This window comes from Hippocampus guttulatus, chromosome 12, assembly GCF_054856545.1.
Source record: "Hippocampus guttulatus isolate MCC_2025c chromosome 12, RoL_Hgut_1.0, whole genome shotgun sequence".
In the NCBI taxonomy this organism is placed as follows: Eukaryota; Metazoa; Chordata; class Actinopteri; order Syngnathiformes; family Syngnathidae; genus Hippocampus; species Hippocampus guttulatus.
The window spans coordinates 17,460,654-17,485,236 of record NC_141272.1 but is presented as its reverse complement, the minus strand read 5'-3'; the positions used below and the strand labels follow the sequence as shown (position 1 = coordinate 17,485,236).

Below are 24,583 nucleotides of genomic sequence, written 5' to 3'. Positions count from 1 at the left end.
CGACGTGCTAACCACTGGACTACCGGGCCGCCCACATGATTTAATGTAAAATAATTTTGAGATCCCCCAACTGAATAAATGCACTTGAATTAAGATATTTTCCCTTTTTTTTAAATTTTGGTCCTGTATTTAGAAAAAAAAACAGAACTAGAATCTTAAGAAAACATAATTAGGGGTGCCACTAATTATGGAAGGCACTGTATATTCAAAATAAGTAATTTTATGACAAATAAGTGAAAATAAAGAATTTCCCTTGACACCTATTATTTTCTCAATTCTACTTACCGGTGGATATTAGGTCTGAACTATTGATTCGATTCAAACATTGCAATGTAGAAGAATGCAATTTTTAAAATCTCAAAGTGTGGTGTTTGCAACCCCCCCCCCCACCAAAAAAAAACTGAGTCATTTCGGTTGGTCGTTGGTAAATTAGCAACTTTAGTTGAGGTAGATGGACTGCCTCACATTAATTCATGGTTGTCAAATAAATCTGATACTGTAATACATATTAATTTATTGCTTGTTTGTTAAAAATATTATGGAAAAAGACCGTGAAAAAAGAATCACACATTCAATTCCAATTGCAATACTGACTGAAAAAAGGCAATTCTATTATTTTTCTAAATCGCTCAGCCCTACTAGATATGTAAACTGTTTCCATATCTATGAAAACTGGTTGTTGTGGACAACTGAATTCAACATTCATAGATGTCAACATTGTATCAAAGAGATTTTACTGACGTATAAAACCCGTGACTCTTAATTTAGTCAGTGATACGTTCACCGTGTCTAAAACCGTCGTGTCTTTGCTCAACTCTTGATGCTTCAAAGGGACGTGACAACACAGGAATCATTCCTGCCGTAGGTTGTCTCGAGTGTCAATCAAGAAGATTACGGCTACATCATGACTCTGCCGTCACCGATTGGTTGGCCACACACCATAATCTCACTGTCCAGTTCCCGAGGTTTGGTTCACCATGTTGGATCAAGTGTTCATCATCATTATATCGCTCTGGGTACAAAAGCGTATCATGCCGGTGACAAGTACTCGTCGTGGGCTAAAAGTGTAGTTCTGTCGCGTTGCCTTCCCGTTCCTTTGCTGACAACCGGACTCCGCGACACGTTCTCGAAAGAACGTAGGGATTACTGTTTTGATTTGGAGACACTGACACCCAGGAGCTAACACTGAGCTGTCAGGTTCAGTGTCGCGGTCTTTTTCAGCCACAAGAGTCTCCATGCAAGCGTTTTAAAGGATTAAACTTTTTCTTAACACCGCCCAGTGACTGGGTGAACTTTGTCGAGCCCAAGAGGACAGCGTGTGTGTTAGAAAAGCCAAAGACTGTCGATGGGGGAAGTAAGTTGCCAGTCAGCCCGTCTGCGAGGATATCTCCCCTGCTATTTTGACGTGTGCTCGGTGCTTGTTCGCTGTCACAATGTGGAGGATGTCTTCGAAGGCGCCCAGTTCAGTAGTTCTGTGTAATATGTGAGTGAGGTGGGTCACAAGGCCTGGGCCTGCCTGCCGTATTGGGGCCTGGGTGAGGATACACCTCTTCTGTACCGGATCAGCGGCGATAATTAGGGCTCGGAGATTACCACTGTTTACTGAGTAGCTATTGGGCCTGCACTGACTTCCGCGAAGAGGGAGGCTTTCGTTTGGAATAATAGATGCAATTTCCAGGCAGCCTGGAGCACGGGTGGCAAGAACGGCAGCAGTGCTGGACCAGAGGGTCCGGCAAACTTGGACACTTCAAAAAGATGAGAGCTCGTTTTCCCATGTGACAAGCATCAGACCACACTGAAAGGAAGCAGAGTTCAATCAGCAGGGAGGGGGTGCCAACATGATCATGTGGGACATTTAGGGCTTCCGTTTTTATTTATTGAGGGGTGGGCGGGTTGTTTTCAGTTATTTATTTTGGTTTTACCTTATTGGTAGTACATCCTGGTGCTTTTAGGTCTTGGTAGAAGTAAGACACTTGTGTAGTCATATTTTCACATGTCCGTTATTCCCTCCGCCAGATCCTTGTTGAACCAGAATGGCAGGAATCCCTGTAGATAAAGAGACAGTCAGAGAATCTAAACCCCCAGTCATGCTGTCTTTATGTTTACTATAAGTTGCATTGATTGTACTGTCGGAGCCTGGTAGCCATTATCATCACTTCGACTTTGATTAGTGAATGACTCTTTGTGGCACAACAGCTTCAAATGTTACAAAAATGATGGCTGCATATAATGGTGGCTCCTCGGCCGTGGCTGCACATCACCCTCACCACCACCACCAGCTGCAGCATCTCCCGCCTCCACACATGCATCACCACCACCACGTGGGCCAGCATCACTTGCAGCACCCGGGCTCCGCCGCTGCCGTTCACACCATCCAACAGCACACCTCCACTGCTGCTGCTGCTGCTGCTGCTGTGATGCTCAACCCCGGTCAGCAGCAACCTTACTTCCCTTCTCCGGCCCCTGGACAGGCCCCAGGGCCCGCGGCGGCTGTGGCTCCAGCCCAAGTTCAAGCCGCAGCTGTCAAAGCTCACCATCATCACCACAACCACCACCACCATCAGCAGCAGCACACACACCACCTGCAGCAGCAGCTTGATATCGAGCCTGACCGGCCTATTGGCTATGGTGCGTTTGGGGTAGTCTGGTAAGTACCCTTTGATGCAATACAAGACAGTACATCTTTATTCATATTGCGCTTTCATAACAGCTGCAGCTGTAACAAAGCGTTTGACAGAGCAGTTAACATAAATTAACAAAATACGGTAACATGAAACAACACAAGACATGGACAGTCATTCAATCATAACCACGATCCCTACATACGCCTTGTTGTTGGAAGCAGTTATAGATGGAAGGAATGTATCAAAGTGTCCTCTCACCAGTGGCTTAGAGACGTCATGCTCAAAACGTGCATAACGTCCCATACGTCTGCTACTAGCTAAGGTTGAACGTAAACAAGCTCTAGCGTCCATTGACGAAAAAAAGATTGGTTCACTTCTCCTATCCCATGTAAATCCACTTCAATTCCAAGCCCCGACTCTCAGTTCCAAATAAGCATCCGCGCTCCACACTGACGCTCCTCTATCCTCATCCTCAACTCCAGCAGCCATCCATTCAGCTGCATGAACACAGACTGACACCGCTGAATAAAACGGGGCTGTGAAAAATGCTGCCCATTACAGGCAACCCCCCCCCCCCCAAAAAAAAATACACTAGCGCACCGCGGCTGTCAAGCGGCAACAGTCAGATAGCACTGACATTCACCCCATCAAAATTTGTGCTGGTGCACGCGTGCTGTCGAGAAGGTGCAACCTTAAAAGACAGATTCTTCTCCAATGTCGTGGCCAAAACGCTGAAAGCAGTCCACAGCGGGTCCACACGAAGGACAACAAACACCATATAACAAAACTAAAGACAAAACAACAAAAAGGCAGAGCTCTTGCAGACGGCTGTCAACTGCGGCACCATCTTGAAAAGAACTGTTTTGATGTAAAAGTCACTTTATTAAGCAGGCCTTTACAGAGAGCTTCATCAAGTACACATCACACATTGGTATTAAGTTCCACTATCAGAAATTACACATATTGGGCCCCTATCATCAATAACTAAAATGATAGAAATGTTTCTAGGAGTTTACAACCACTGCTTGCTTCCACTTAACCAACAGTGGACCCCCACATTTTCGCGGTTCAGCACCCGTGGATTCATCTGTCCGTGTTTGTTTTAATCCCAATATTTAAGAAAAAAATCTTTGCAATTTTCTTTTTTCCGACAAAACTTGTTTTTTAAGAAAGCGCTTATTGGTCGTTTCACTGCATTTTTTCAAGGATTTTCTGACGCCAACTTACAGTGCATTTATAACAGGCCTCAATTATATGTGTGGGGCTTTTTTTCTTCACAGGCTGGCCGTTGCGACAAGCAGGGGTCGACTGTATTGTCAAATTAATACTTACTTCTCAGACAATGGCAATCAAATTACCATGTCCTCCTAGAAAAAAAAGTGTACTGAAAAAGCAAAAGTATGTGCTATCAATACCAGGGATGGGCAAATAGCAGCCCATGGAACACACTCTGACCGGGCCCTTGAATAATTCCCCAACCCTTCCAAAATGAATAATAAAATAAAACATTCGGGGCGCAAGCATGTGTCCTCGACAGCAGTTGACCCCTGCATAGTCACAGCTCAGCGGGTTCACTTATTTGCCGCACTCAGATTTTCTAAATGTTTTGTTTTGTGTGTGTGTGTGGGGGGGGGGGCAACACCCTGTTTTTTTTAGGTTTATCTGCATTTTTGGGGGGGGGGGAATTTGTGGGATTTACAAAAAAAAAAAAAAAAAAAGAATGCGTCGGTCCTACGCAGTTTTGCACTATTTGTCGGCTGTGTAGTTTTAAGTTGTAATATCAGCATTCCCTCCTAAATGGCAGACATGGTGTGGTGGCACTTGCACCAAGTCTTATACTGTCACTGTGAGTAGGCCTCATAATTTTGGGGGGATTTGGCATGACATGGACAAACATTGCACCTGAATCCTACAAACATTTTGAGTAAGTTGAACCACCCTCCCTTGCGCAAAATGAGTTATTGCACTTAGTGTTGGTTTCATGTTGAGCAATGTTTTTTTTTTTTCGTACTTCAATAATTTTTATGCAAGAAAGCCCTTTGCACTGGAAAAAATACATCATGTAATATCAGACAGGCGGTTTTAATCAAATGGTCCTGTAAAATTCATGTTCAATATGCTTGGGATCATTGTTCATCTGCACTGTGAAAGACCATCCAATGAATTCTGAAGAATTTGACTAAATATGACCACATAATATTGCCCGAAATTTCAGAATTCATCCTGGGGCCTGTGTCAGCAGTCACATCATCTCTAAATGGAAGGGAACCAATTCCATTAGCAACACAACATGCCCGACTGGCCATGGGACAGCTGAATAGCGAATGGTCTCATTACTTTTGGTCCCTTAAAAAGTGGGGGTCCCTTAAAAGTCACCATTTAACTGATTTGGTTGTACAGAGTAAATACCTTCAAATTAAAGCTGAAAGTCTACACAGTGAAAGCGCATCTTGTTCGTTTGATTTTGCATCAATTGTGGTGGTGTTTCAAACCAAAAAGATTGTTAGATGTGCCAATAGTTATTGATGTGGTCATTGGCTATATTGTGAGTAGAAATGATTATTTATTACGAATTCAGAAAAGGTTCCCTGCTGTGGTAGCCACATATTCCCCTTTGAAGATCCAAGTTGGGGCATGGTTGTATGCCTTCCTTTTTCCTCCCCGAAAAGGTCAGAATCATTTCAGCATTCTATGAAAAAAACGTTTGTCTAACATACAATCTGTGGTCAGAGTAGGGTTCCCACAAGCCCTTATTTGGCATTAAATTGTCTTAAGTCAATCTATCAAAAGTCTCTAAAACTGTTTACACCTAAATGGGAATTTATGGTTGTAAATAGTCTCAAATTTCAAAATAAAATAATCTGGGGAAAAAATCGCTTGGTGATTCTCGTGGTAACATAACACAATCACGACACTGTAACCAACAAAACGGTGATGGGATTTTTGTTGGGCCACTTAGACCGTTTGAGCCCAAATTTTTCTTTGCAAAGCGAGTATATACATTTAATTCCTTGGACCTCTTTAGTAGATATGTATGACAAGATTGAGTCTCTCCTCCACTCATCTATAACTACTTAAATCAACAAGGCGTATATAGAAATAATTATGGTTATACTAGATTGTATTGTCAATGTTTTATGTGTTGTGTTGTTTTATTGTTAATATTTTTATATGTTGTGTAAAACGCTTTGTTTCATCTGCAGCTGTTGTGAAAGCGCTCTAATAAATTAAGATGTATTTTATGCTTTTTATGTTGGTTATGTTTGTGAAAATGTAGGCTACATACTCACCGAACAGTTATTGCCAATGGGAAAAGTAAAGTAAAATTCCCCAAATTGCTACAGTTGACCAATTTATCCATTCTGTATTTTATGGGCCATTAGGCGCACAGTGTTGTTCGGCACAATATCAATGACTGGGTCAATTTTAAAATATTTTCATCCATAAGGCGTTCTGGGTTATAATACACCTTTATTTATTCAGCACTTTGAGCTGCAGCTATAACACATCCCTTTCCAGAACATTTAATAATGATACGACAGAACGCATTGTATCACATAAAATGTCGACAAGCGTAACTATTCCATTTATTCCATGCACTTTGTTGTTGAAGCGGTTATTGATGAAAAAGGAGAGAATCAAAGTGTCCTTTCATAAGTGGTTCAGAGGTCATGATCACAGCATGCATGACGTCACATGTCTGCTACAAGGTAAATTTGAAAGTAAACAAGGAGCTGTAGCGTCCATTGACAAATACTGATATTTGTTCAGAAAGTGCATTTTTTGGTGAAGCATTGTATGTTAAATTATTTCTAATTGTACCGTTTGTTAGTATTTAGATTTAGCCCTACTATGCCACACAAAATCTCGGCAAGCGCCTCGTGTCTTTTGCTCGCCATGCAACTATACATGGGCAAGGCTTTGAAGAAGCTGTTTCGTATTTAAAATGTTTATTTCACACTTCAAACTGACCCACTGAAAAGCAAAACTGTGAAAGGGCAGGGCTACCAAATATTAAGAAATCACTGTCTGAAAGCTAATTTATAACACCCGTCACACATTGAGGTACAGTATTTACGAATTCTACAAAGGAAAAGAAAAAAAAAAGATCGTCAGAGTGGCCATCGCTAGCGAATGCTTGTTTTCTCCGCTCTGTGCATGCACTGTCTGGAAGTTAATGCGTAGTGACGTCATCATTTATACGCTTGAAAATGGCGGTGTCCTACCAGAGCTTGTTTCTGATGGGAGAGCTTGTTTCAATCTATTTGAATTTTTTTTTTTATCAAGCCGTTGCTTTAATAAAAGTGTTTAAAAAAAATCGCGACTACAGCGGTAAAATAGTAATCGTGATGCTTACGTCAATTTGCGCGTCACACCGCTCTAAAGCGGCTCTTTTAATGAAAGCAATGGCCCATGGAAACAGGTGACCGCAAATCAATTCACTCAAAAATTTCAGACAGTTTAAGTTAGGTGGCTAATATAATATTTTCCACAAATACTTTTTAATATTGTTTCTCACCAATTCTCGAAAATTGAGCTACATAAAGTAATTAAGTGCCTTCTTGAAGATTTTGATCTAACAAGGGACTCAATCTAGACACTGAAATATTCAATTTAATATAGTTTCCCATTTCAACTGTTTCCTCTTCAGGCAGGGGTGTCAAACTCATTTTTGTTGCGGGCCACGTTATGATGTTTAATCTCATTATCACATTATTTCTTCTAAGGGTAACAAAATTATTGTGAAATCTCAATGTCATTTATTACACATGACAATTTGACATTTCGGTACATTTTTTTTTAGCAAGGATTGTGCAAGTTGACACATGATTTTCTTTCGGAGTGGGGGAGGCACATAAAATTATGTGGCGGGCCAGATCTGGCCCCTGGGCCTTGAGTTTGACACCTGTGTCTTCATTTTAGATCTTTTGACACTTCCAAAACCTGTCCTACTGACTATTTGTCGTATTCCTACTCAGCTGGTCTAAGATCATGAACACACAACCATGACCTGACTATTCTTATGTTGCATGCTAAAATGCTCGCAACGCAAGGTGCTACCTGGGCTCTGAGCAACTGGGATGTCATTTTTCAGTAAACAGCAAGTGGTAAAATGGCCGCTCCCTGAGATGGTCAAAAATGGGTGGCTTTTCCTGCTAAACGCATATTCCATTCTTATTTTAATCAGAATATCATATTTGGACTATTGGGGCTGCACAGAACGTATTATAGTAATTCCCTTTTAAATTTTGCTTAAAAAATAAAATACAACAAAACTTGCAGGTAATTTCTCTGTGTATCAAGGGAGCCATACCTTAACAGGGTCATTTGATTGTTGACATCATATAGCTACAGGGTATTGACTTGTATATGCGCCTACCCCATGGTATTATGGGGAAAAATGCCGAACGGAACTAATGCCCTGCAAACATAAAACAAACAAAAAAAAAAAACCCCAAACAAAATCAAAACCTAAAAATTACTAATAAACAATGTTTACTTTCTTAATTTTGAAATGTATAGGTATAATTTAGGCCAAATGCTAAAAACATTACATTTTTTGACTTGTGCATTCGTTCGAGTCTTGGAATTAAAATTTTTTAAAAGACTAAAATTTAAATTTGCCTTAATATTTTGAAACCGTGACTGAGGGACGAAGCAAGAGTCTACATCACTTCAGGTGATGCACATGTTCCAAATACACCTTTGATGATGAAGTCAATTGATGTTGTAGCAACAAGAATCCAGGAAGGTATTGCGCTCAATCTTTGAGGTTCTACTTTATATTAGGCAACCTTGAAATTGGGCGTAAAGGCCATGGTTATAGTACAAGTATTATGCTGCTGGTGATAATTATTTGAAGTTGCCCACAACTGACCGGGGCTCTCAGAAAGCACATCAGTGGTTGGCCTCAAATATCTGTCGGTGCCCCTGTTATTGTTGGTCAATAGGTTTTGTTTTAGCCACATTTTATTTATTTATCCATGATAGGATTGGATGATATACTGTACATCTTTATATTGCGCTTTCACAACAGGTGTAGCTCTAACATTGACATCGATGAAACAGTTTTCTTTGACAATTGTAGTCACAATTGAAAATGGCAAAATATAATTAGTTTTGAGTTTTATACTCCTCTAAATTCAATGAGCCGATTGCAGTGAAAACCAGTTCAATGACCCCCCAAAAAAGGAACCTAACGTGCAAGTATGGCTGCACGATAAGTTTGCATGCTTCCTTCGACTGGTCTTGGCACTTCTGAGAGATGTTTGAGTGGCAGTCTTGGTACAGGCAGGGATTTTCATTCCTGTGCCATCTGTTTTCCTTGACTGATCCTATTTGAGAAGGTTTACTGAAGGATGCTTTGAGAGGGGCTCAGTGTAAATGCTCTTACTTAGCCCTACTGTGCTCCTCACAAGGCTTCAGTCTCGATATCCCTGGATTTAAATCTTGTTTGACTCATCAGTGGAAAGGTGTTCAAACCTGACCATTTTTTAAACCAAGGCTGCATGACTCCTCTTCCACCCACAGGAAGTTAAAAAAAAAGCCTCAACCCATTCCTTCATGAAATGGCTAGAGTGGAACACAGTACATTATTGACCCCATAGAACCATGATGCTTAACTTCAGATGTGAGGATGTTTGTTCTTTTTTTGATCATGCAGCCTTGCTCTCTATCATCAGTCCCGATGGTTGATTATAAATACGGTCATTGAAATGAAATGTAAATCGATGATTGCTGTTCACGAAAATGATTATTACTCAATAACTTTTGTACTCTTCCCTCAGGTCAGTCACAGATCCCAGAGATGGAAAGCGAGTCGCCCTGAAAAAGATGCCCAATGTCTTCCAAAACCTTGTTTCCTGCAAGAGGGTGTTTCGAGAACTGAAGATGCTATGTTTCTTTAAACATGAAAATGTGAGTACTTGCATATTTAATTCAAACATGACATCAAACAGAACAGGGAAAAATTAAGATTAAGATATCCTTTATTTGTCCCGCAATGGGGAAATTTACAGTCAGAGTTCAGAAAGGAAACCACTAGGTAGGGAGAGGGGAAAAAAACCACGCTCGAACTCCTCTTCTGAGGATCATTTAATTCCAGGATAAAAAAAAGACCCTAGCACATAAATAAGCATATGACAGTTACAACAAGTCACAAGACATAACATGTAATGAGGGGGCGGATGAATGGGAAGGGGGAGGGGAAGGGGGGAGGGGCGACGCGGCCCGTGCGGCCAGCTGCACGGTCCACCGAGCGCTCTGCAGATCATTCCACGTCGCGGGGGAAAAGAATAGGAACGATGAAGACGGTGATGATAAGGATGTGTATGCGCGTGTGATTGTCTGGTTGTGTATGCGTGAACAGGCCGCAGCTGCTTCGTCACGGTCTGCTCATGAAGACAGTCCTGTCTTATCAGTCCATGGCCGAGAAGGAGGGGGTGATGGTGGGGGCACTAGCTTCCGTGCATACCTTCCATCCAGGGGAAAGGGGTCCAAATAGCGTTGTTTGTTTTGGAGGGACGGCCGCCAACAATTTCAGGTGGCCTTGAGTCCGTGGCTGTATCCCTTCACTGGCGCCGATCAGCCAAATCCTCAATTCCTTTTCGAAGCGAGAATTCCAACTTCTCCATGTTGTTGTCGATCGTACGGAGACGCTCCAGAACCGCAATTGCGGTTGAGCTCAGTCACCGCTTGAGTCTGAGTGTTGGACATTCGCGCTAGACCATCGAGAATGACCGGCAGCTTCTTCACTTCCAATAAAGCTGCTCCCGTCGGTTGGATTTTGCGATAGAACGGGAAACTGCTAACACCAAAACTGCAGCATACCTGCTATCAGAAGGCCGATAATGTAGATGTCTAATAAAAAATCATAAATGATCAACACAAGTTCTTGATGACACTCATGTACAGGTGTGCTCCCCTTTTGTATTTGTGGATGTACAGTAGCTGCTTCAGAATGAACCAATTACCACACAGTTATACTGTATAGAATTATAAACTTTACCTGAGCTAGCACAGTTCCTTTTCATCTCAAGCCCGGTCAACCTATGAATCTTTTTTTAAATGTGAGAGAACCCACAGACTATTACACAAACAAGAAAATCTACATATGTCTTCTTACTGCTGCTGTCGTCTGTGTGTGTGTGTCTGTGTGTTGTGTGTGTGAAATGATCAGATCAGTCTTGATGATGAATGTCTTCGCAAGAATTATGTCAGTGTGAATGCAAAAAATGTTATACATTCTTTTACATTATAGTTATTGCTGACGATAAAATATCAGAATCAGAGTATCGGTTTTAATAGGAGGTTTGGATCCAATCACTGCACGTACAGTGAAGCAGTGATGCAGATGTGGTCTCAACTATGTTAATGCTCTCTCCTCAGGTTCTCTCTGCTCTTGACATTCTGCAACCTCCACACATTGACTACTTTGAAGAAATGTATCCTTCACATTTACAATTGCCTTAGTCTTGTCTGTTGCTCAAACTGACATTTTAAGGAGGATATCGAACAGAGCTAACCACAACGGGTTTGTGTTTTGTCTCTTCCTTGAACGTCTTCTAATATTGACTTCATAGAAGAGCGTAAAGTCCAACTTAACTGATGCGATCCTCCTTAGGTTTAAGCTTTTGCATTAGTTCCAGCATCTGTCACACGTGACTGACTGCTGACACTTTGCTTTTCAGTAATTTCATGTAAATAAATATCTTAAAATCTAAAATGTAGTATTCAGAAGGTAATCCAATTGAGTGCTGCGGTGTGTGCATTAATATGACCTCCTAATCATCAATCAATGCTACCTTGATATTATCACGATGCAGAGGTACCGTTGAAGCGATGCTAAAAGACTATAAACGGCAAAAAACAATTGGGGATTTAAGAAAATCCTCTGCACTGCAGCGGCTCCAGCAAGGGGGATGTTGTATTTGATGAAAAGCTCTACCCATGCATGCCTCTCTGTGCTCCTTGGGGAAGAGGGAGGACACACTACCAATATGCAAAATCATTTTCACACACAGGATTGTCTAACATTTTGATAACGGTTGCGCTTTTGATTTGCTCCGAAGTGCTCAACGTAATCACATCCTCTCCTGTCAATACTCCGGGTAACTATGTTAGTGTCATTTTGACCTGATTGAAGAAATTGGTGTCTGGCAAGAGACAAGAGTCTGACTGACTCAGAGGGTGACAGCACTTGCTCCAGTCTACCGTGAGCTTGGGAAGAGTGAGTTCCCACATCACAGTTGGACTTGAATTGATTGTATTTGTCGCACGGCTCCAAGACCCCTTATGATGAAAAAAATTAAAGGATCTCAGTTTCCCTTGCCCGGACGCGGGTCACCGGGGCCCCCCTCTGGAGCCAGGCCTGGAGGTGGGGCTCGTTGGCGAGCGCCTGGTGGCCGGGCCTACACCCATGGGGCCCGGCCGGGCTCAGCCCGAAGAGGCAACGTGGGTCCCCCTTCTCATGGTCTCACCACCCGTGGGAGGGGTCAAAGGGGTCGGGTGCAATGCGAGCTGGGCGGCAGCCAAAGGCAGGGACCCTGGCGGTCCGATTCTCGGCTGCAGAAGCTAGCTCTTGGGACATGGAATGTCACCTCTCTGGCAGGGAAGGAGCCCGAGCTGGTGTGTGAGGTAGAGAAGCTCCGACTGGATATAGTCGGACTTGCCTCCACACACAGCCTGGGTTCTGGTACTAGTTCTCTCGAGAGGGGTTGGACTCTCTTCCACTCTGGAGTTGCTCATGGTGAGAGGCGCAGAGCAGGTGTGGGCATACTCATTGCCCCCCGGCTCAGTGCCTGTACATTGGGGTTCACACCGGTAGACGAGAGGGTTGCTTCCCTCCGCCTTCGGGTGGGGGAACGGGTCCTGACTGTTGTTTGTGCATATGCACCAAACGGCAGCTCAGCATACCCACCCTTTTTGGAGTCCTTGGAGGGTGTGCTGGAGAGTACTCCTGCTGGGGACTCCCTTGTTCTGCTGGGGGACTTCAATGCTCACGTGGGCAATGACAGTGAGACCTGGAGGGGCGTGATTGGGAGGAACGGCCCCCCCGATCAGAACTCGAGTGGTGTTTTGTTATTGGACTTCTGTGCTCGCCACGGATTGTCCATAACGAACACCTTGTTCAAACATAAGGGTGTCCATATGTGCACTTGGCACCAGGACACCCTAGGCCGTAGTTCGATGATCGACCTTGTGGTTGTATCATCGGATTTGCGGCCGCATGTTTTGGACACTCGGGTGAAGAGAGGGGCGGAGCTGTCAACTGATCACCACCTGGTGGTGAGTAGGCTCCGATGGTGGGGGAAGATGCCGGTCCGTCCTGGCAGACCCAAACGTATTGTGAGGGTTTGTTGGGAGCGTCTGGCAGAATCCCCTGTCAGAAGGAGTTTCAACTCCCACCTCCGACAGAGCTTTTCCCATGTTCCGGGGGAGACGGGGGACATTGAGTCCGAGTGGACCATGTTCCGTGCCTCTATTGTTGAGGCGGCCAATCTGAGTTGTGGCCGTAAGGTGGTTGGTGCCTGTCGTGGCGGCAACCCCCGTACTCGCTGGTGGACACCAGCAGTAAGGGATGCCGTCAAGCTGAAGAAGGAGTCCTATCGAGCCTTTATGGCCTGTGGGACCCCAGAGGCAGCTGACGGGTATCGACTGGCCAAGCGGAACGCAGCTTCGGTGGTCGCCGAGGCAAAAACCCGAGCGTGGGAAGAGTTCGGTGAGGCCATGGAAGCCGACTTCCGGACGGCTTCGAGGAAATTCTGGTCCACCATCCGACGTCTCAGGAGGGGGAAGCAGTGCACCACTAACACTGTGTACAGTGGGGATGGGGCACTGCTGACTTCGACTCGGGACGTTGTGAACCGGTGGGCAGAGTACTTCGAAGACCTCCTCAACTCCTCCAACACGTCTTCCTTGGAGGAAGCAGAGTCTGAGGACCCTGAGGTGGGCTCTCCTATCTCTGTGGTTGAAGTCACCGATGTGGTTAAAAAGCTCCTCGGTGGCAGGGCCCCAGGGGTGGATGAGATCCGCCCGGAGTTCCTCAAGGCTCTGGATGTTGTGGGGCTGTCCTGGTTGACACGCCTCTGCAACATCGCGTGGTCAACGGGGAGAGTGCCTCTGGATTGGCAGACCGGGGTGGTAGTCCCTCTTTTTAAAAAGGGGGACCGGAGGGTGTGTTCCAACTACAGAGGGATCACACTCCTCAGCCTCCCTGGTAAGGTCTATTCAGGGGTGCTGGAGAGGAGGGTCCGTCAGGAAGTCGAGCCTCAGATTGAGGAGGAGCAGTGTGGTTTTCGTCCCGGCCGTGGAACAGTGGACCAGCTCTACACCCTTAGCAGGGTCCTCGAGGGTATGTGGGAATTCGCCCAACCAGTCTACATGTGTTTTGTGGACTTGGAGAAGGCGTTTGACCGTGTCCCTCGGGGAGTTCTGTGGGGGGTGCTTCGTGGGTATGGGGTACCGAACCCCCTGATACGGGCTATTCGGTCACTATACCACCGATGTCAGAGTTTGGTTCGCATTGCCGGCAGTAAGTCGGAATCGTTTCCAGTGAGGGTAGGACTCCGCCAAGGGTGCCCTTTGTCGCCGATTCTGTTCATAATCTTTATGGACAGAATTTCTAGGCGCAGCCGAAGCGTTGAGGGCGTCCGTTTTGGTGGCCTCAGTATTGCATCCCTGCTTTTTGCAGATGATGTGGTGCTGTTGGCTCCTTCAAACGGGGCTCTCCAACTCTCACTGGAGCGTTTCGCAGCTGAGTGTGAAGCGGTTGGGATGAAAATCAGCACCTCCAAATCTGAAACCATGGTCCTCAGTCGGAAAAGGGTGGAGTGCCCCCTCCGGGTCGGGGGAGAGATCTTGCCCCAAGTGGAGGAGTTTAAGTATCTTGGGGTCTTGTTCACGAGTGAGGGCAGGAGGGAGCGGGAGATCGACAGGCGGATCGGTGCAGCGTCTGCTGTGATGCGGACGTTGTATCGGTCTGTCGTGGTGAAGAAGGAGCTGAGCCAAAGGGCGAAGCTCTCAATTTACCGGTCGATCTACGTTCCAACCCTCATCTATGGTCACGAGCTATGGGTCGTGACCGAAAGAACGAGATCCCGGATACAAGCGGCCGAAATGAGTTTTCTCCGCAGGGTGTCCGGGCTCTCCCTTAGAGATAAGGTGAGAAGCTCGGTCATCCGGGAGGGGCTCAGAGTCGAGCCGCTTCTCCTCCACATCGAGAGGAGCCAGATGAGGTGGCTTGGGCATCTGATTCGGATGCCTCCTGAACGCCTCCCTGGTGAGGTGTTCCGGGCATGTCCCACCGGGAGGAGACCCCGAGGAAGACCCAGGACACGCTGGAGTGACTATGTCACCCAGCTGGCCTGGGAACGCCTCGGGATCCCCCGGGGAGAGCTGGAAGAAGTAGCTAGGGAGAGGGAAGTCTGGGCTTCCCTGCTAAAGCTGTTGCCCCCGCGACCCGGCCCCGGATAAGCGGTAGAAGATGGATGGATGGATGGATGGCTGGCCGAATTCTAAACGGTAACTCAAATCTATAGTGGCTCTTTCCATTTTTGCACACCACTGTGGAACAGTACGACCGCACTGATCATTGTAGCTCCAGCTCTCTACAGACTTGAACAATTGTCATTAATTAATATTCCACAGCACCAGACACTTTAAAGCGCTCAAGGACTTTCTGTATAGTTACACATCTAAAGTTGTACGACAATTACCGCTACTGGTCATTTAAAAAATGGTGCATTGATTATCCGCACCAACTGCCCAACTGTCATTGTATATTGCACCAGTATTCACTTTATCTCTATTCCATGACTCTGCACATTGTCACGCAGCTGTCATTGAGTGGTACTATGGCACAATGGTACCCGGACATGAAGAAAAGTCTTTCGATACTTACATCATGTCTTTGTTTATTGTAGTTATTTGTTATTGCAATGCTAGTGTAGCCTATACTACAGGAGGCAAATTCCTTGTGTTTATCCTCAAATACTTGGCCAAGAAAGATGATCCTGATTCTGATAATAAAGGCTTGGCTGTCTTCATCTTTTATGCTATTGGGTTTCGTTTTCTATTTTGACTTAACTTCCCATTGGCCAGATACGTAGTGACTGAACTGATGCAAAGTGACCTCCATAAGATCATTGTGTCACCACAGCCCTTGAGCTCAGACCACGCCAAGGTTTTTCTCTATCAGATTCTACGAGGTAAGATTTTCCAGTCAGGTTTTTTGTTGTTTGTTATGGTCTAACTTACTGGCTATTGAGGTTATTGATTAACATTTGGGGGGGGGGGGGTCTTCTAGACATAGCATGTTGTGTGGGTGCTTTTAAATACTGTACTTTGAATCTGTTTTAACTTGCCATTCTTGTTTAATTATCACCAGGATTGAAGTACCTTCATTCGGCTGGCATTCTTCACCGAGACATTAAACCTGGGAATCTCTTGGTCAACAGCAACTGTGTGCTAAAGGTGTGTGGCAGTGCGATACAATCATTATAAAAGACAAGGCACAGTAAGGCCAGTTCTGTTGTTTTTGCTGTACGCTGAGCTCATTTGAGTTTGACATTGAAGATGAAAGTGGGAGATCAATAGCTCAGGTTTTATTTCCAGGTACCTGTACTGCTTTCTCCCAGATCAGATAAATAACTTAAGGATGTGTCCCATTGACATAACCACATTTTTTGCTTGTGGTTGTTTATTTTGGGGACACACCAGATGATGCAAACCACTTACTGCCAAGAAGAATAGGTAGGCCACGCTCTAATTTGCCCAAAAGTAGATATGAGCCAGTTGTCTTTGGGCAGTAGGCGGGGTACACCCTGAACTGGTTGCCAGCCAATTGCAGGGCACTCATTTGCCCTTAAAAATAACACCATGGGACAATTTTGAGTGTTCCATTAACCTGTCATGCATATTTTTGGAATGTGGGAGTAAACCGGGGCACTCGGAGAAAACGTACGCAGGCGCTGGGAGAACATGCAAAGTCGACACAGGAATTCCAGAGCCGGAATCGAAACTTCCACCTCTGCACTGTGAGGCCGACATGCTATCCAGTCACCCACCGTGCCGCCCCTTGTAATTAAATGTCTTCTCTCTTTCATTTCTGTTGTATCACTTTTGACTCTAGTGATGATAAAGCGGTTCGGAAAATGAATGAATGAATTACTTTTGCTGTTTACAAACAATTACCTTAGCTTGAGAATCAGAATCAGATGTGAAAACCTGGAATCTGTTTGATTGTTTGAAATCCAAATGTTTTCAGTCAACAGCAAAAATAATACAATACAATACATGCTGATTTATATGGCGCTGGAATAGAAACTTTGAATCATTCTGTTTCAGATCTGTGATTTTGGCCTGGCACGAGTGGAAGAGACTGATGAGTCGCGGCACATGACTCAGGAAGTGGTGACGCAATACTACCGAGCACCAGAAATCCTCATGGGGAGCCGCCACTACTCCAACTCCATTGATATCTGGTCTGTTGGGTGTATCTTTGCTGAGCTGCTGGGGCGAAGAATTCTCTTTCAAGCCCAGAGTCCCATCCAGCAGGTAAACAGTGGAACTGAATATACACACTGTTCAGCTAATTATTATCCATACAACATTTTACTTAAATAAACAATTGCATAGGCTTCTCCCATTTGATTTGATTGCTTCCCTGGTGAGCGTTACCAATTCATTACTGATGGGCTCGTTCCTACAAATCGACACTTGAAGAAAACCGATGTCCGTGGACAGTTAAAAATGTTGCGTGTGACTCAGTGGAGACAAGTGGTTTATTCTGATCAAAGCTTCTGAAGGAACCTTTCTGTCAGTATTGAAAGAGCAATTGATAAAGGGCCACAGTAACACTGAAGCTGCTGATGTCTTGGTGTCATGCATGAAGCTGTATTTTGGCCACCTGTTACCAAGTCTCACAAGGAGAAATGTTTGCAATGGGCCCAGAAATGCATGAAGACTATTTTTCAACAGTGGATGCAAAGGTCTCAAAAGGACGATAGAAGCTTTAGCCACTCTGGGTAAAAAGTGGAAAAAAATCTCATGGTGTGGGCCCCATCCCCCCCCCCCCCCCCCCCCCCCCCCCAAACCCTTAACCTTATTGAAATCACTTCTCAAAAGGAAGATCAGTCAGGGTGCAGAGCAATATATTGGACCTTCAAACGGCATTCTCCAATGAGGTACAGGAAGTAACTCTGCCTGGACTCCAAATTTCAAAGACAAGAGCGATCAATAATTGGACACACTTCTTTTATATGGCTAAACACTTTCAGGGACAGAGGTTACTACAGTGGACATTTGATCATGTTATCAGGTTACAGGATACATGCAAAGGTTAAATAAAGAATTAACTTTTCTAGATTCTGTGTAAAACCATTTTGAGTAAATTCATCATCTCACTTGTGGTTTGAGCCAGGCACAGCTATCTAATATTTAGATGCCCTTGTTTTAACACATTGCTTGGTCGCTCAATAGCTGGACTTGATCACTGACTTGTTGGGGACTCCTTCGATGGAGGCGATGAGGACAGCGTGCGAAGGAGCTCGTGCACACATTCTCAGAGGACCGAACAAACAGGTAATCAATTTGCTCCGAAAAATGTGTTTTTCTGTCCGTCATGCTGAGTTGTCACGACGCCTTTGTTTTGCTGATGACCTTTGCACACTTGAACAATGAATGACATTACACCTCAAGCTGTACCACAAGACCAATGCACAACAGTTCAGGGAGGGCGCTGCTCCACGATTTTCAGTTATTTGAATATTATTTCGATTTCTTAAATTACTCATCATAATTTAAATCTGTCTCGCAGTGTCCTATGGCCAGCGATACAGATGTCCAAATTTTAACTTTGAACTTAACCAATTCTTTAACCATGAGATACCCCCCCCCCCATGACTGATTGTTTGTGGTTTACTCCAGACCAACAAAGCACACACACACACACACACACACACACACACACACACACACACACACACACACACACACACACACACACACACACACACACACATTCCGATCCCTACCAATGATCGAAAGTCTTGTCTCCCAACTAGAAGTCTAGCAGACATCAAATGATGAGATAATGAGACCTTTTGTGACTTTGGTGGGAAGAGGGAAATCAAGCTCAAAATTAACCCGATTTTCTTTGTGTATTGGGTTCAGAATCTATTCTTTCTTCCACCCATAATCAAAATTCAACAAAAGACTGGCTTCGCCAGAAGAGAAATCGATTTTGCAATTACTGCAATATCCTGGCAGTCTTCACAGATTTGGAGTGGTTAAATATTTCCCGTTCAAGAAGTTACATGCCAAATGAATGTGTAAGTGCTGTAATTAAATGAAAGTAAATATTAGTTGTCTTGTTAAGTATCTATGAGAAGCTTGGGCATAACAATACCTTGAAGCACGTGACCGAAAAAACATTTTCGTTATTGGGCATTTAAAACACCGTGGTGCCATACCCACATTCTCACTTGTCTCAACAGTGAAGCTGGAGTTGTCAATTTATTCTATTGAAATAAGGATTATTTTGTGTTCTAGTGGGTGTTGTAATAGACTTCCACTTCCCCATTTCTTCATCCCCTTTGGGAGCAAAACATGTGCAGCTTCTCTTACCGGCCTGGAATCTTGCAAGCAATGACTGCACTATGCAGAGGAGGATTTAGGAGCGTCTGCTGCGTCTAGCTAAGGCCTCAAAAGTGAACTGTCTCTGACGCTGCAGTGAACAGACCGGCTGCAACCAGTGTCTCTTGGGGCAACTTGGTGGAAGATGCGGAAATGGATTTCCGGCAGCTGTTCAATTAGCTCTTTGAGGCGCATGGCAAGCCTTCCAACGTGGAGGACAATGCGGAGGATGCCGAGACCTTCCCAAAGATAGTTGGAGGAGAATCACCAGGATATCTTCCCGCTGCTCTGGTTTTGCGACTTGTCCCTTGGAGCGGTGGAGGCCAAGGTGACTTAGGAGAATTGTGGGCTGTTGCACCCCATATGGTTTGCGAGGCTCTTTCCACTCATTGCAGATATGGCCGCCTCATGAGCATGGTCCCTCTTGTCGATCGGCCTCCCCTCACTCATGAGCAAGACCCCCAAGATACTGAAACTCATCCTCAAGCCGGAGAGGGCACTCCACCCTTTTCTGACTGATCATTGCCTCAGGTTCGGAGGTGCAGATTTTTATCCCAACCGCTTTCCACATGGCTGCGAACCTTTCCAGTGAGAGTAGGAGATGATGCCTTGATGAAGCCAACAGAAGCACATCATCTGCAAAAAGCTGAAATGCAATACTGAGGCCACCAAAGCGGACACTCTCACAATGCTTTGGCTGCGCCTAAAAATTCTGTCCATTAAGCTTATGAATTTTGTGAACCAGACAATTTAGCTTCTCGGATTATTAGGACACACAAGCACACTCCACCATGATCAAGTGACAGCTGATGGAGGGGATTATCATTTTACTTGTTACTCATTTAAAGTCTGTGAAATTGTAACAGTAACCTTTCTGTCTGCTTGAAATATGCTGTGCAATATATTATCTTGCAACAATTGAAAAGAGATTTACGCAGATGGTTAATGTCATGATTTTTGCTTGGTTCCCAGCCATCCCTTCCTGTTCTTTACACACTGTCCAGTCAAGCGACTCATGAAGCTGTCCACCTCCTCTGCAGGATGCTGGTGTTTGATCCGGTGAGTTATTATACCCGACTAGATTGTATTTCATTATTCCTATAGTTTGTCAAAGGTCAGTGTTGTATGTTAAAGATTCATTACCAACTTGTTTAGCGCTCGAACTACACTACAGTGCGTTCAGGATCCAGTTGTTGTTGTTAGTTTTTTTTCTAGAACGTGTGACTCTCCAACGTGGGTCTACTGGTTGCATGTTCCAATTGCTTGGAAAATATTGTCGCATAACCATTTTTTTTTCTGTGCAGAATCAAACTTATGTTCGGGGAAAGTATGATGTGCATTCATAAAATTTTCAGATAACTAAGGACATTTTGTAGCCATAGCCTGTGTTTCCATCAATAACAATACAGCAGAGCAAAAGATGTGTGGGAACGCTCAGTGACTTTAATGCAATTAGCATTTCTTTATACTGTATGTTTGAAAAATGTGTGTGTACTTAATAAGGAAGTGCACATTATGCTGATATTGACTCCTTCCTCAGGGGCTGAATATTTGATCAAAGGTGTAACCAAATATTTCAGGATTTGCACGTTTACACAACCGCTGATTAAATTGTTATTGATTTAATGAATTCATTGTTGCTTATATTCTCCCATCTTGAATTGGTATTGATATTTTTGCCATGTAAATTGACATGTAGGCATGTTCTTTTTCGGGCTAGTGGTATTGGTGCTGCTGCAATATGTCTGCACTTGTAAAAAATACTGCAATACTGTCAACACATATCCCACTTTACCAGTTTGTTATATTATACCTTTTAGGCGTGTGGAGTATGAGCCGTGTCTGCCGTGCTGAGAGACTTGTTTTTTTTCTCCAACTTTTTATTTCTATTTATTTTTGAGGGGGGCGGCGACAGAGGCTGCCGTCCTTTGAGGGGTTGTGCTGGTGAGCCATTTGGCAGTCACCGAATTTCTCAGCTTCCTTCCCTGCTGCTGCTCAGCTTCGGCCTTGCCTCAGCGAAGGAAGTACGGCAAGCGGGTCGTCGCGCTTGCTTTTTCGCATGGCATGGCAGGCTACCTAACTGATCCTGCCAGTAATATCTGCTTGTCTCAAAGTTTCGGCTATGCAAGTCTTAAGTACCCGCGCATCTGTACAGTGAGACTATGACTGGCTCATTCAAACCGTTCTAAATCCTTTTATCACTCTGCCATTACTTTGATAACTGGCGATTCTCGAAAGATAATACATGTCAACAAGGATCAAACTCCTGAGAGGCATTCATTTGTCAGACAGAAAACCCATGCAGGGCCTTTCTGCCATCGGGTGACCTAAGGTAACCCCAAATCGATCCCTGGATGTCCATGGCAAAAACATCTTGCTCAAATATCCCTCTTTCAAATTTCAGTGGTACTTTCAGTCCCTACCCGTGGTGACTAGTGGATGAAAACCGAAACAGGTTTACAGCAGGTATTACAGAGAAACTTCTCTTTAATTTAAAAAAAAAAAAACATGCAAGTTCGAGTGCGGGTTTATTAATGTACGATATACAGTAAACTCACGACTGACTATTTGGTCCGCAGTCGAAGCGGATTTCAGCAAAGGATGCCCTGGCGCACCCGTACCTGGATGAGGGTCGACTGCGCTACCACACATGCATGTGCAAATGCTGCTACACGATGTCCTCTGGCCGCGTTTACACAAGTGACTTTGAGCCTGTCACCAACCCAAAGTTTGATGATGGCTTTGAAAAGAATCTAAGCTCTGTGAGACAAGTCAAAGGTAAGCCCTGTTGCTTTTTTAGCACCGACGAACGACCTTGCCGACACACAAATATGGTTGAGGGCAAGTTTAGTTGAGCTGAGCAAACGATGATGAAAAATAGGGTTCTCACTAAAAAATGATCCAGTACAATCAAGAATGGAACCAGTATTTATTTGAATATAATGTTAAGACTTATATTGCTATGTTCCAGTCTGTGAATGGATTAACTGCATTTGGAAAATCATGTTATTCTAAATGTAAGAGTTGTCTTGTTTTTAACTGACTTAATATTCCGTGGAATCGTACTTGAGCCCCATTGTTTCCCAGATATATAAATTTTAAGGTCACATCCTGATGAATGTTTTCTTCCCCTGCTTTTTCAAAAGGTTTGATTTCAGCCATGCACTGAATTGAAATTGATAAGACCGCTGACAAGAGGGCGCTTGGATGAAAAGTAAATTGTATGCATCAAATGGTAGTCAATTATGCAGTACTGTTTAACGTGCCAAAATCAAATTGCATCGCTCTAAATCGAAAACGTCGAGATTTGAGTGTTTTTATAAAAATAGTGTGAGTGAGTACAAATCAGTCCCTCATAAATTCAGATTTGAAACTTTACTTATTACTATTTACGTTATTCTGTGATCATTTTCCTGAATTTTTTTTTCTTGTGTGGAATAATGCTCATTATGCCAATCAGACTTGAGATAAGATTTGCGGCTTCATCATTTTTGACAAAGAATCCCTCAGTTCCATAATCTCCGTTTATCTGGTTCCGCCCCACAGAGATCATCCATCAGTTCATTTTGGAACAGCAAAAAGGGAGTCGAGTACCACTGTGCATCAACCCTCTGTCAGCTGCTTTCAAGAGTTTTATCAGGTGGGCACGACGATGACCGTCTTTCTCGTTCAATAGAGCAGCTTCTAATGTAAACCTGCTTGTTGCCAAAGAAAGAATTTCAAATTACCGTATTTCCTGCACTACAAGGCGCTTCGGATTATAAGGCACGCCTTCAATGAATAGCCTATTTCAAAACTGTTTTCATATATGGGGCGTACCGCATCGTAAGGCGCATAGAATAGAAGCTACAATAATGGCTGCGGTTGCGCTATGCATAGATGGAGCTATGCGAAAGGAATACAATACAATACAATACAATTCAGCTTTATTTATATAGAGCAAAGCCATGCAGAACTGGCCACAAACACGGACATGAAACATACATTCAAATGGCATTGCAAGACAATAAAAGAAAGACAAAAGTTATGAAGACAATTATTCAACAAAAAGGCTCACATCCACAAGGGACTAAATATCCTTCGAAGTCTTGCTTGTCTCCTTCTTCCTTCGTTTCGTCAGTAGTTACCTATGTTTTTGGTATTATCTCAGTTTCATTATAGGGGTGTTCACACGGCAAGATTTGGTCCGGTGCTACGCCGGGGCTGCCCCAGTAGAGCGTTCACACGTGCAAATTAGCTCCGGCGTAGCCCCGGAAAAAGGCTTACTCCGGACCAAATTTGATCCACCTCAGGGAGGTGGTTTAAAAATTTGCTCCGGAGCAAATGCTCGTTTGCGAAGCAGCACCGATGTAAATTTGCACGTGTGAACGCAACTGGGTTAAATTTGCTCCAGAGCAAATGCTTGTGAAGCGTACGTACGGCGAGAATGCGTTGCTTTCGCGCTCTGTCGGACTTCCGTCATGTGTTTGTTTAATAATGACACGAGACTTGGCTGGTAACATCTTTCCTTTTGTAGGAGACTGGACTGTCTCGGAGTTGTTAGTGTAGTTTGTTCCTTTGTTGTGTGTTCACAACCCCCCGCACCCCATATAATTTATTTAGTGATTTCCTCTCTTGATTTTCTGTTTGGCGCATTACGTATTTGCTTTTCTGAGTGTCATTGAAGTCATCGTTGATTTACGTTTTCGGGGGCAGTCACTCTCGAGCAGAAGGCACGGAGACCGAGAAGGAGAAGGACGTGCCTGTCCAGTAGTCGCTTGAGTTGTGTATAAGTTTTAAAAAGAACCAACACGACAGCTCATTTGTTTTCTGTCGTTTTGCTCCGCTGCAGAAACTGCCGTGTGAACGCAAGTGGGGCTGCACCGACGCTGTGCCGGTGCAGACACCCTCAGCGGCTTTGTACGTGTGAACGCTAAATATATCGCAACAAAATACATCGGTGCAGCGCCGGAGCAAATGTGTGCCGTGTGAACACCCCTTATGACTGCGCAGAATTCACAAAGTAATTGTGTGTTTGAGTGTGTGTTGGCAAATGCACATGCCAATTAGTGTTGGGCAGAACGCTTTCAGGTTACAATTGGTTCCTGCTAATCACCATTAGATGACATAGGAACACTAACAGGGAAACAAACAACTCAATGGGAAATGTAACGAGACTGTGTAACACTGTACGTAAGGCACATCAGATTGTAGGGCGCACTGTTGACTTTTGAGAAAATTGCATGCTTTTAGGTGTGCCTTTGTAGTGCAGAAAATACGGTAAATGTTTAGGAAAATTGATTTTATTATGCTTCGTAGCGATGTCCCGATCGGGTTTATTTACC

The 24,583-nt window shown here is 44.2% G+C and overlaps 1 protein-coding gene across 2 annotated transcripts in view; it reads left to right on the top strand.

The window, feature by feature from the left end:
* Positions 1-967: 967 nt before the first annotated feature.
* The window catches only part of nlk2 (nemo-like kinase, type 2), a 29,499-nt gene continuing 5,883 nt past the window's right edge, over positions 968-24,583 (top strand). Inside the window, exons 1-10 of one of the 2 annotated variants that reach the window (XM_086124759.1) lie at positions 968-2,647; positions 9,413-9,542; positions 11,013-11,068; positions 15,726-15,832; positions 16,012-16,097; positions 16,971-17,180; positions 18,105-18,206; positions 20,232-20,318; positions 21,839-22,037; positions 22,806-22,899. In XM_086124759.1, coding sequence (XP_085980885.1) covers positions 2,175-2,647; positions 9,413-9,542; positions 11,013-11,068; positions 15,726-15,832; positions 16,012-16,097; positions 16,971-17,180; positions 18,105-18,206; positions 20,232-20,318; positions 21,839-22,037; positions 22,806-22,899 — 1,544 coding nt within the window. In that variant the 5' untranslated portion in view covers positions 968-2,174. Of the gene's footprint in view, positions 2,648-9,412; positions 9,543-11,012; positions 11,069-15,725; positions 15,833-16,011; positions 16,098-16,970; positions 17,181-18,104; positions 18,207-20,231; positions 21,726-21,838; positions 22,038-22,805; positions 22,900-24,583 lie in introns of those variants that run through there. The other variant, XR_015102406.1, reaches the window with a different exon arrangement.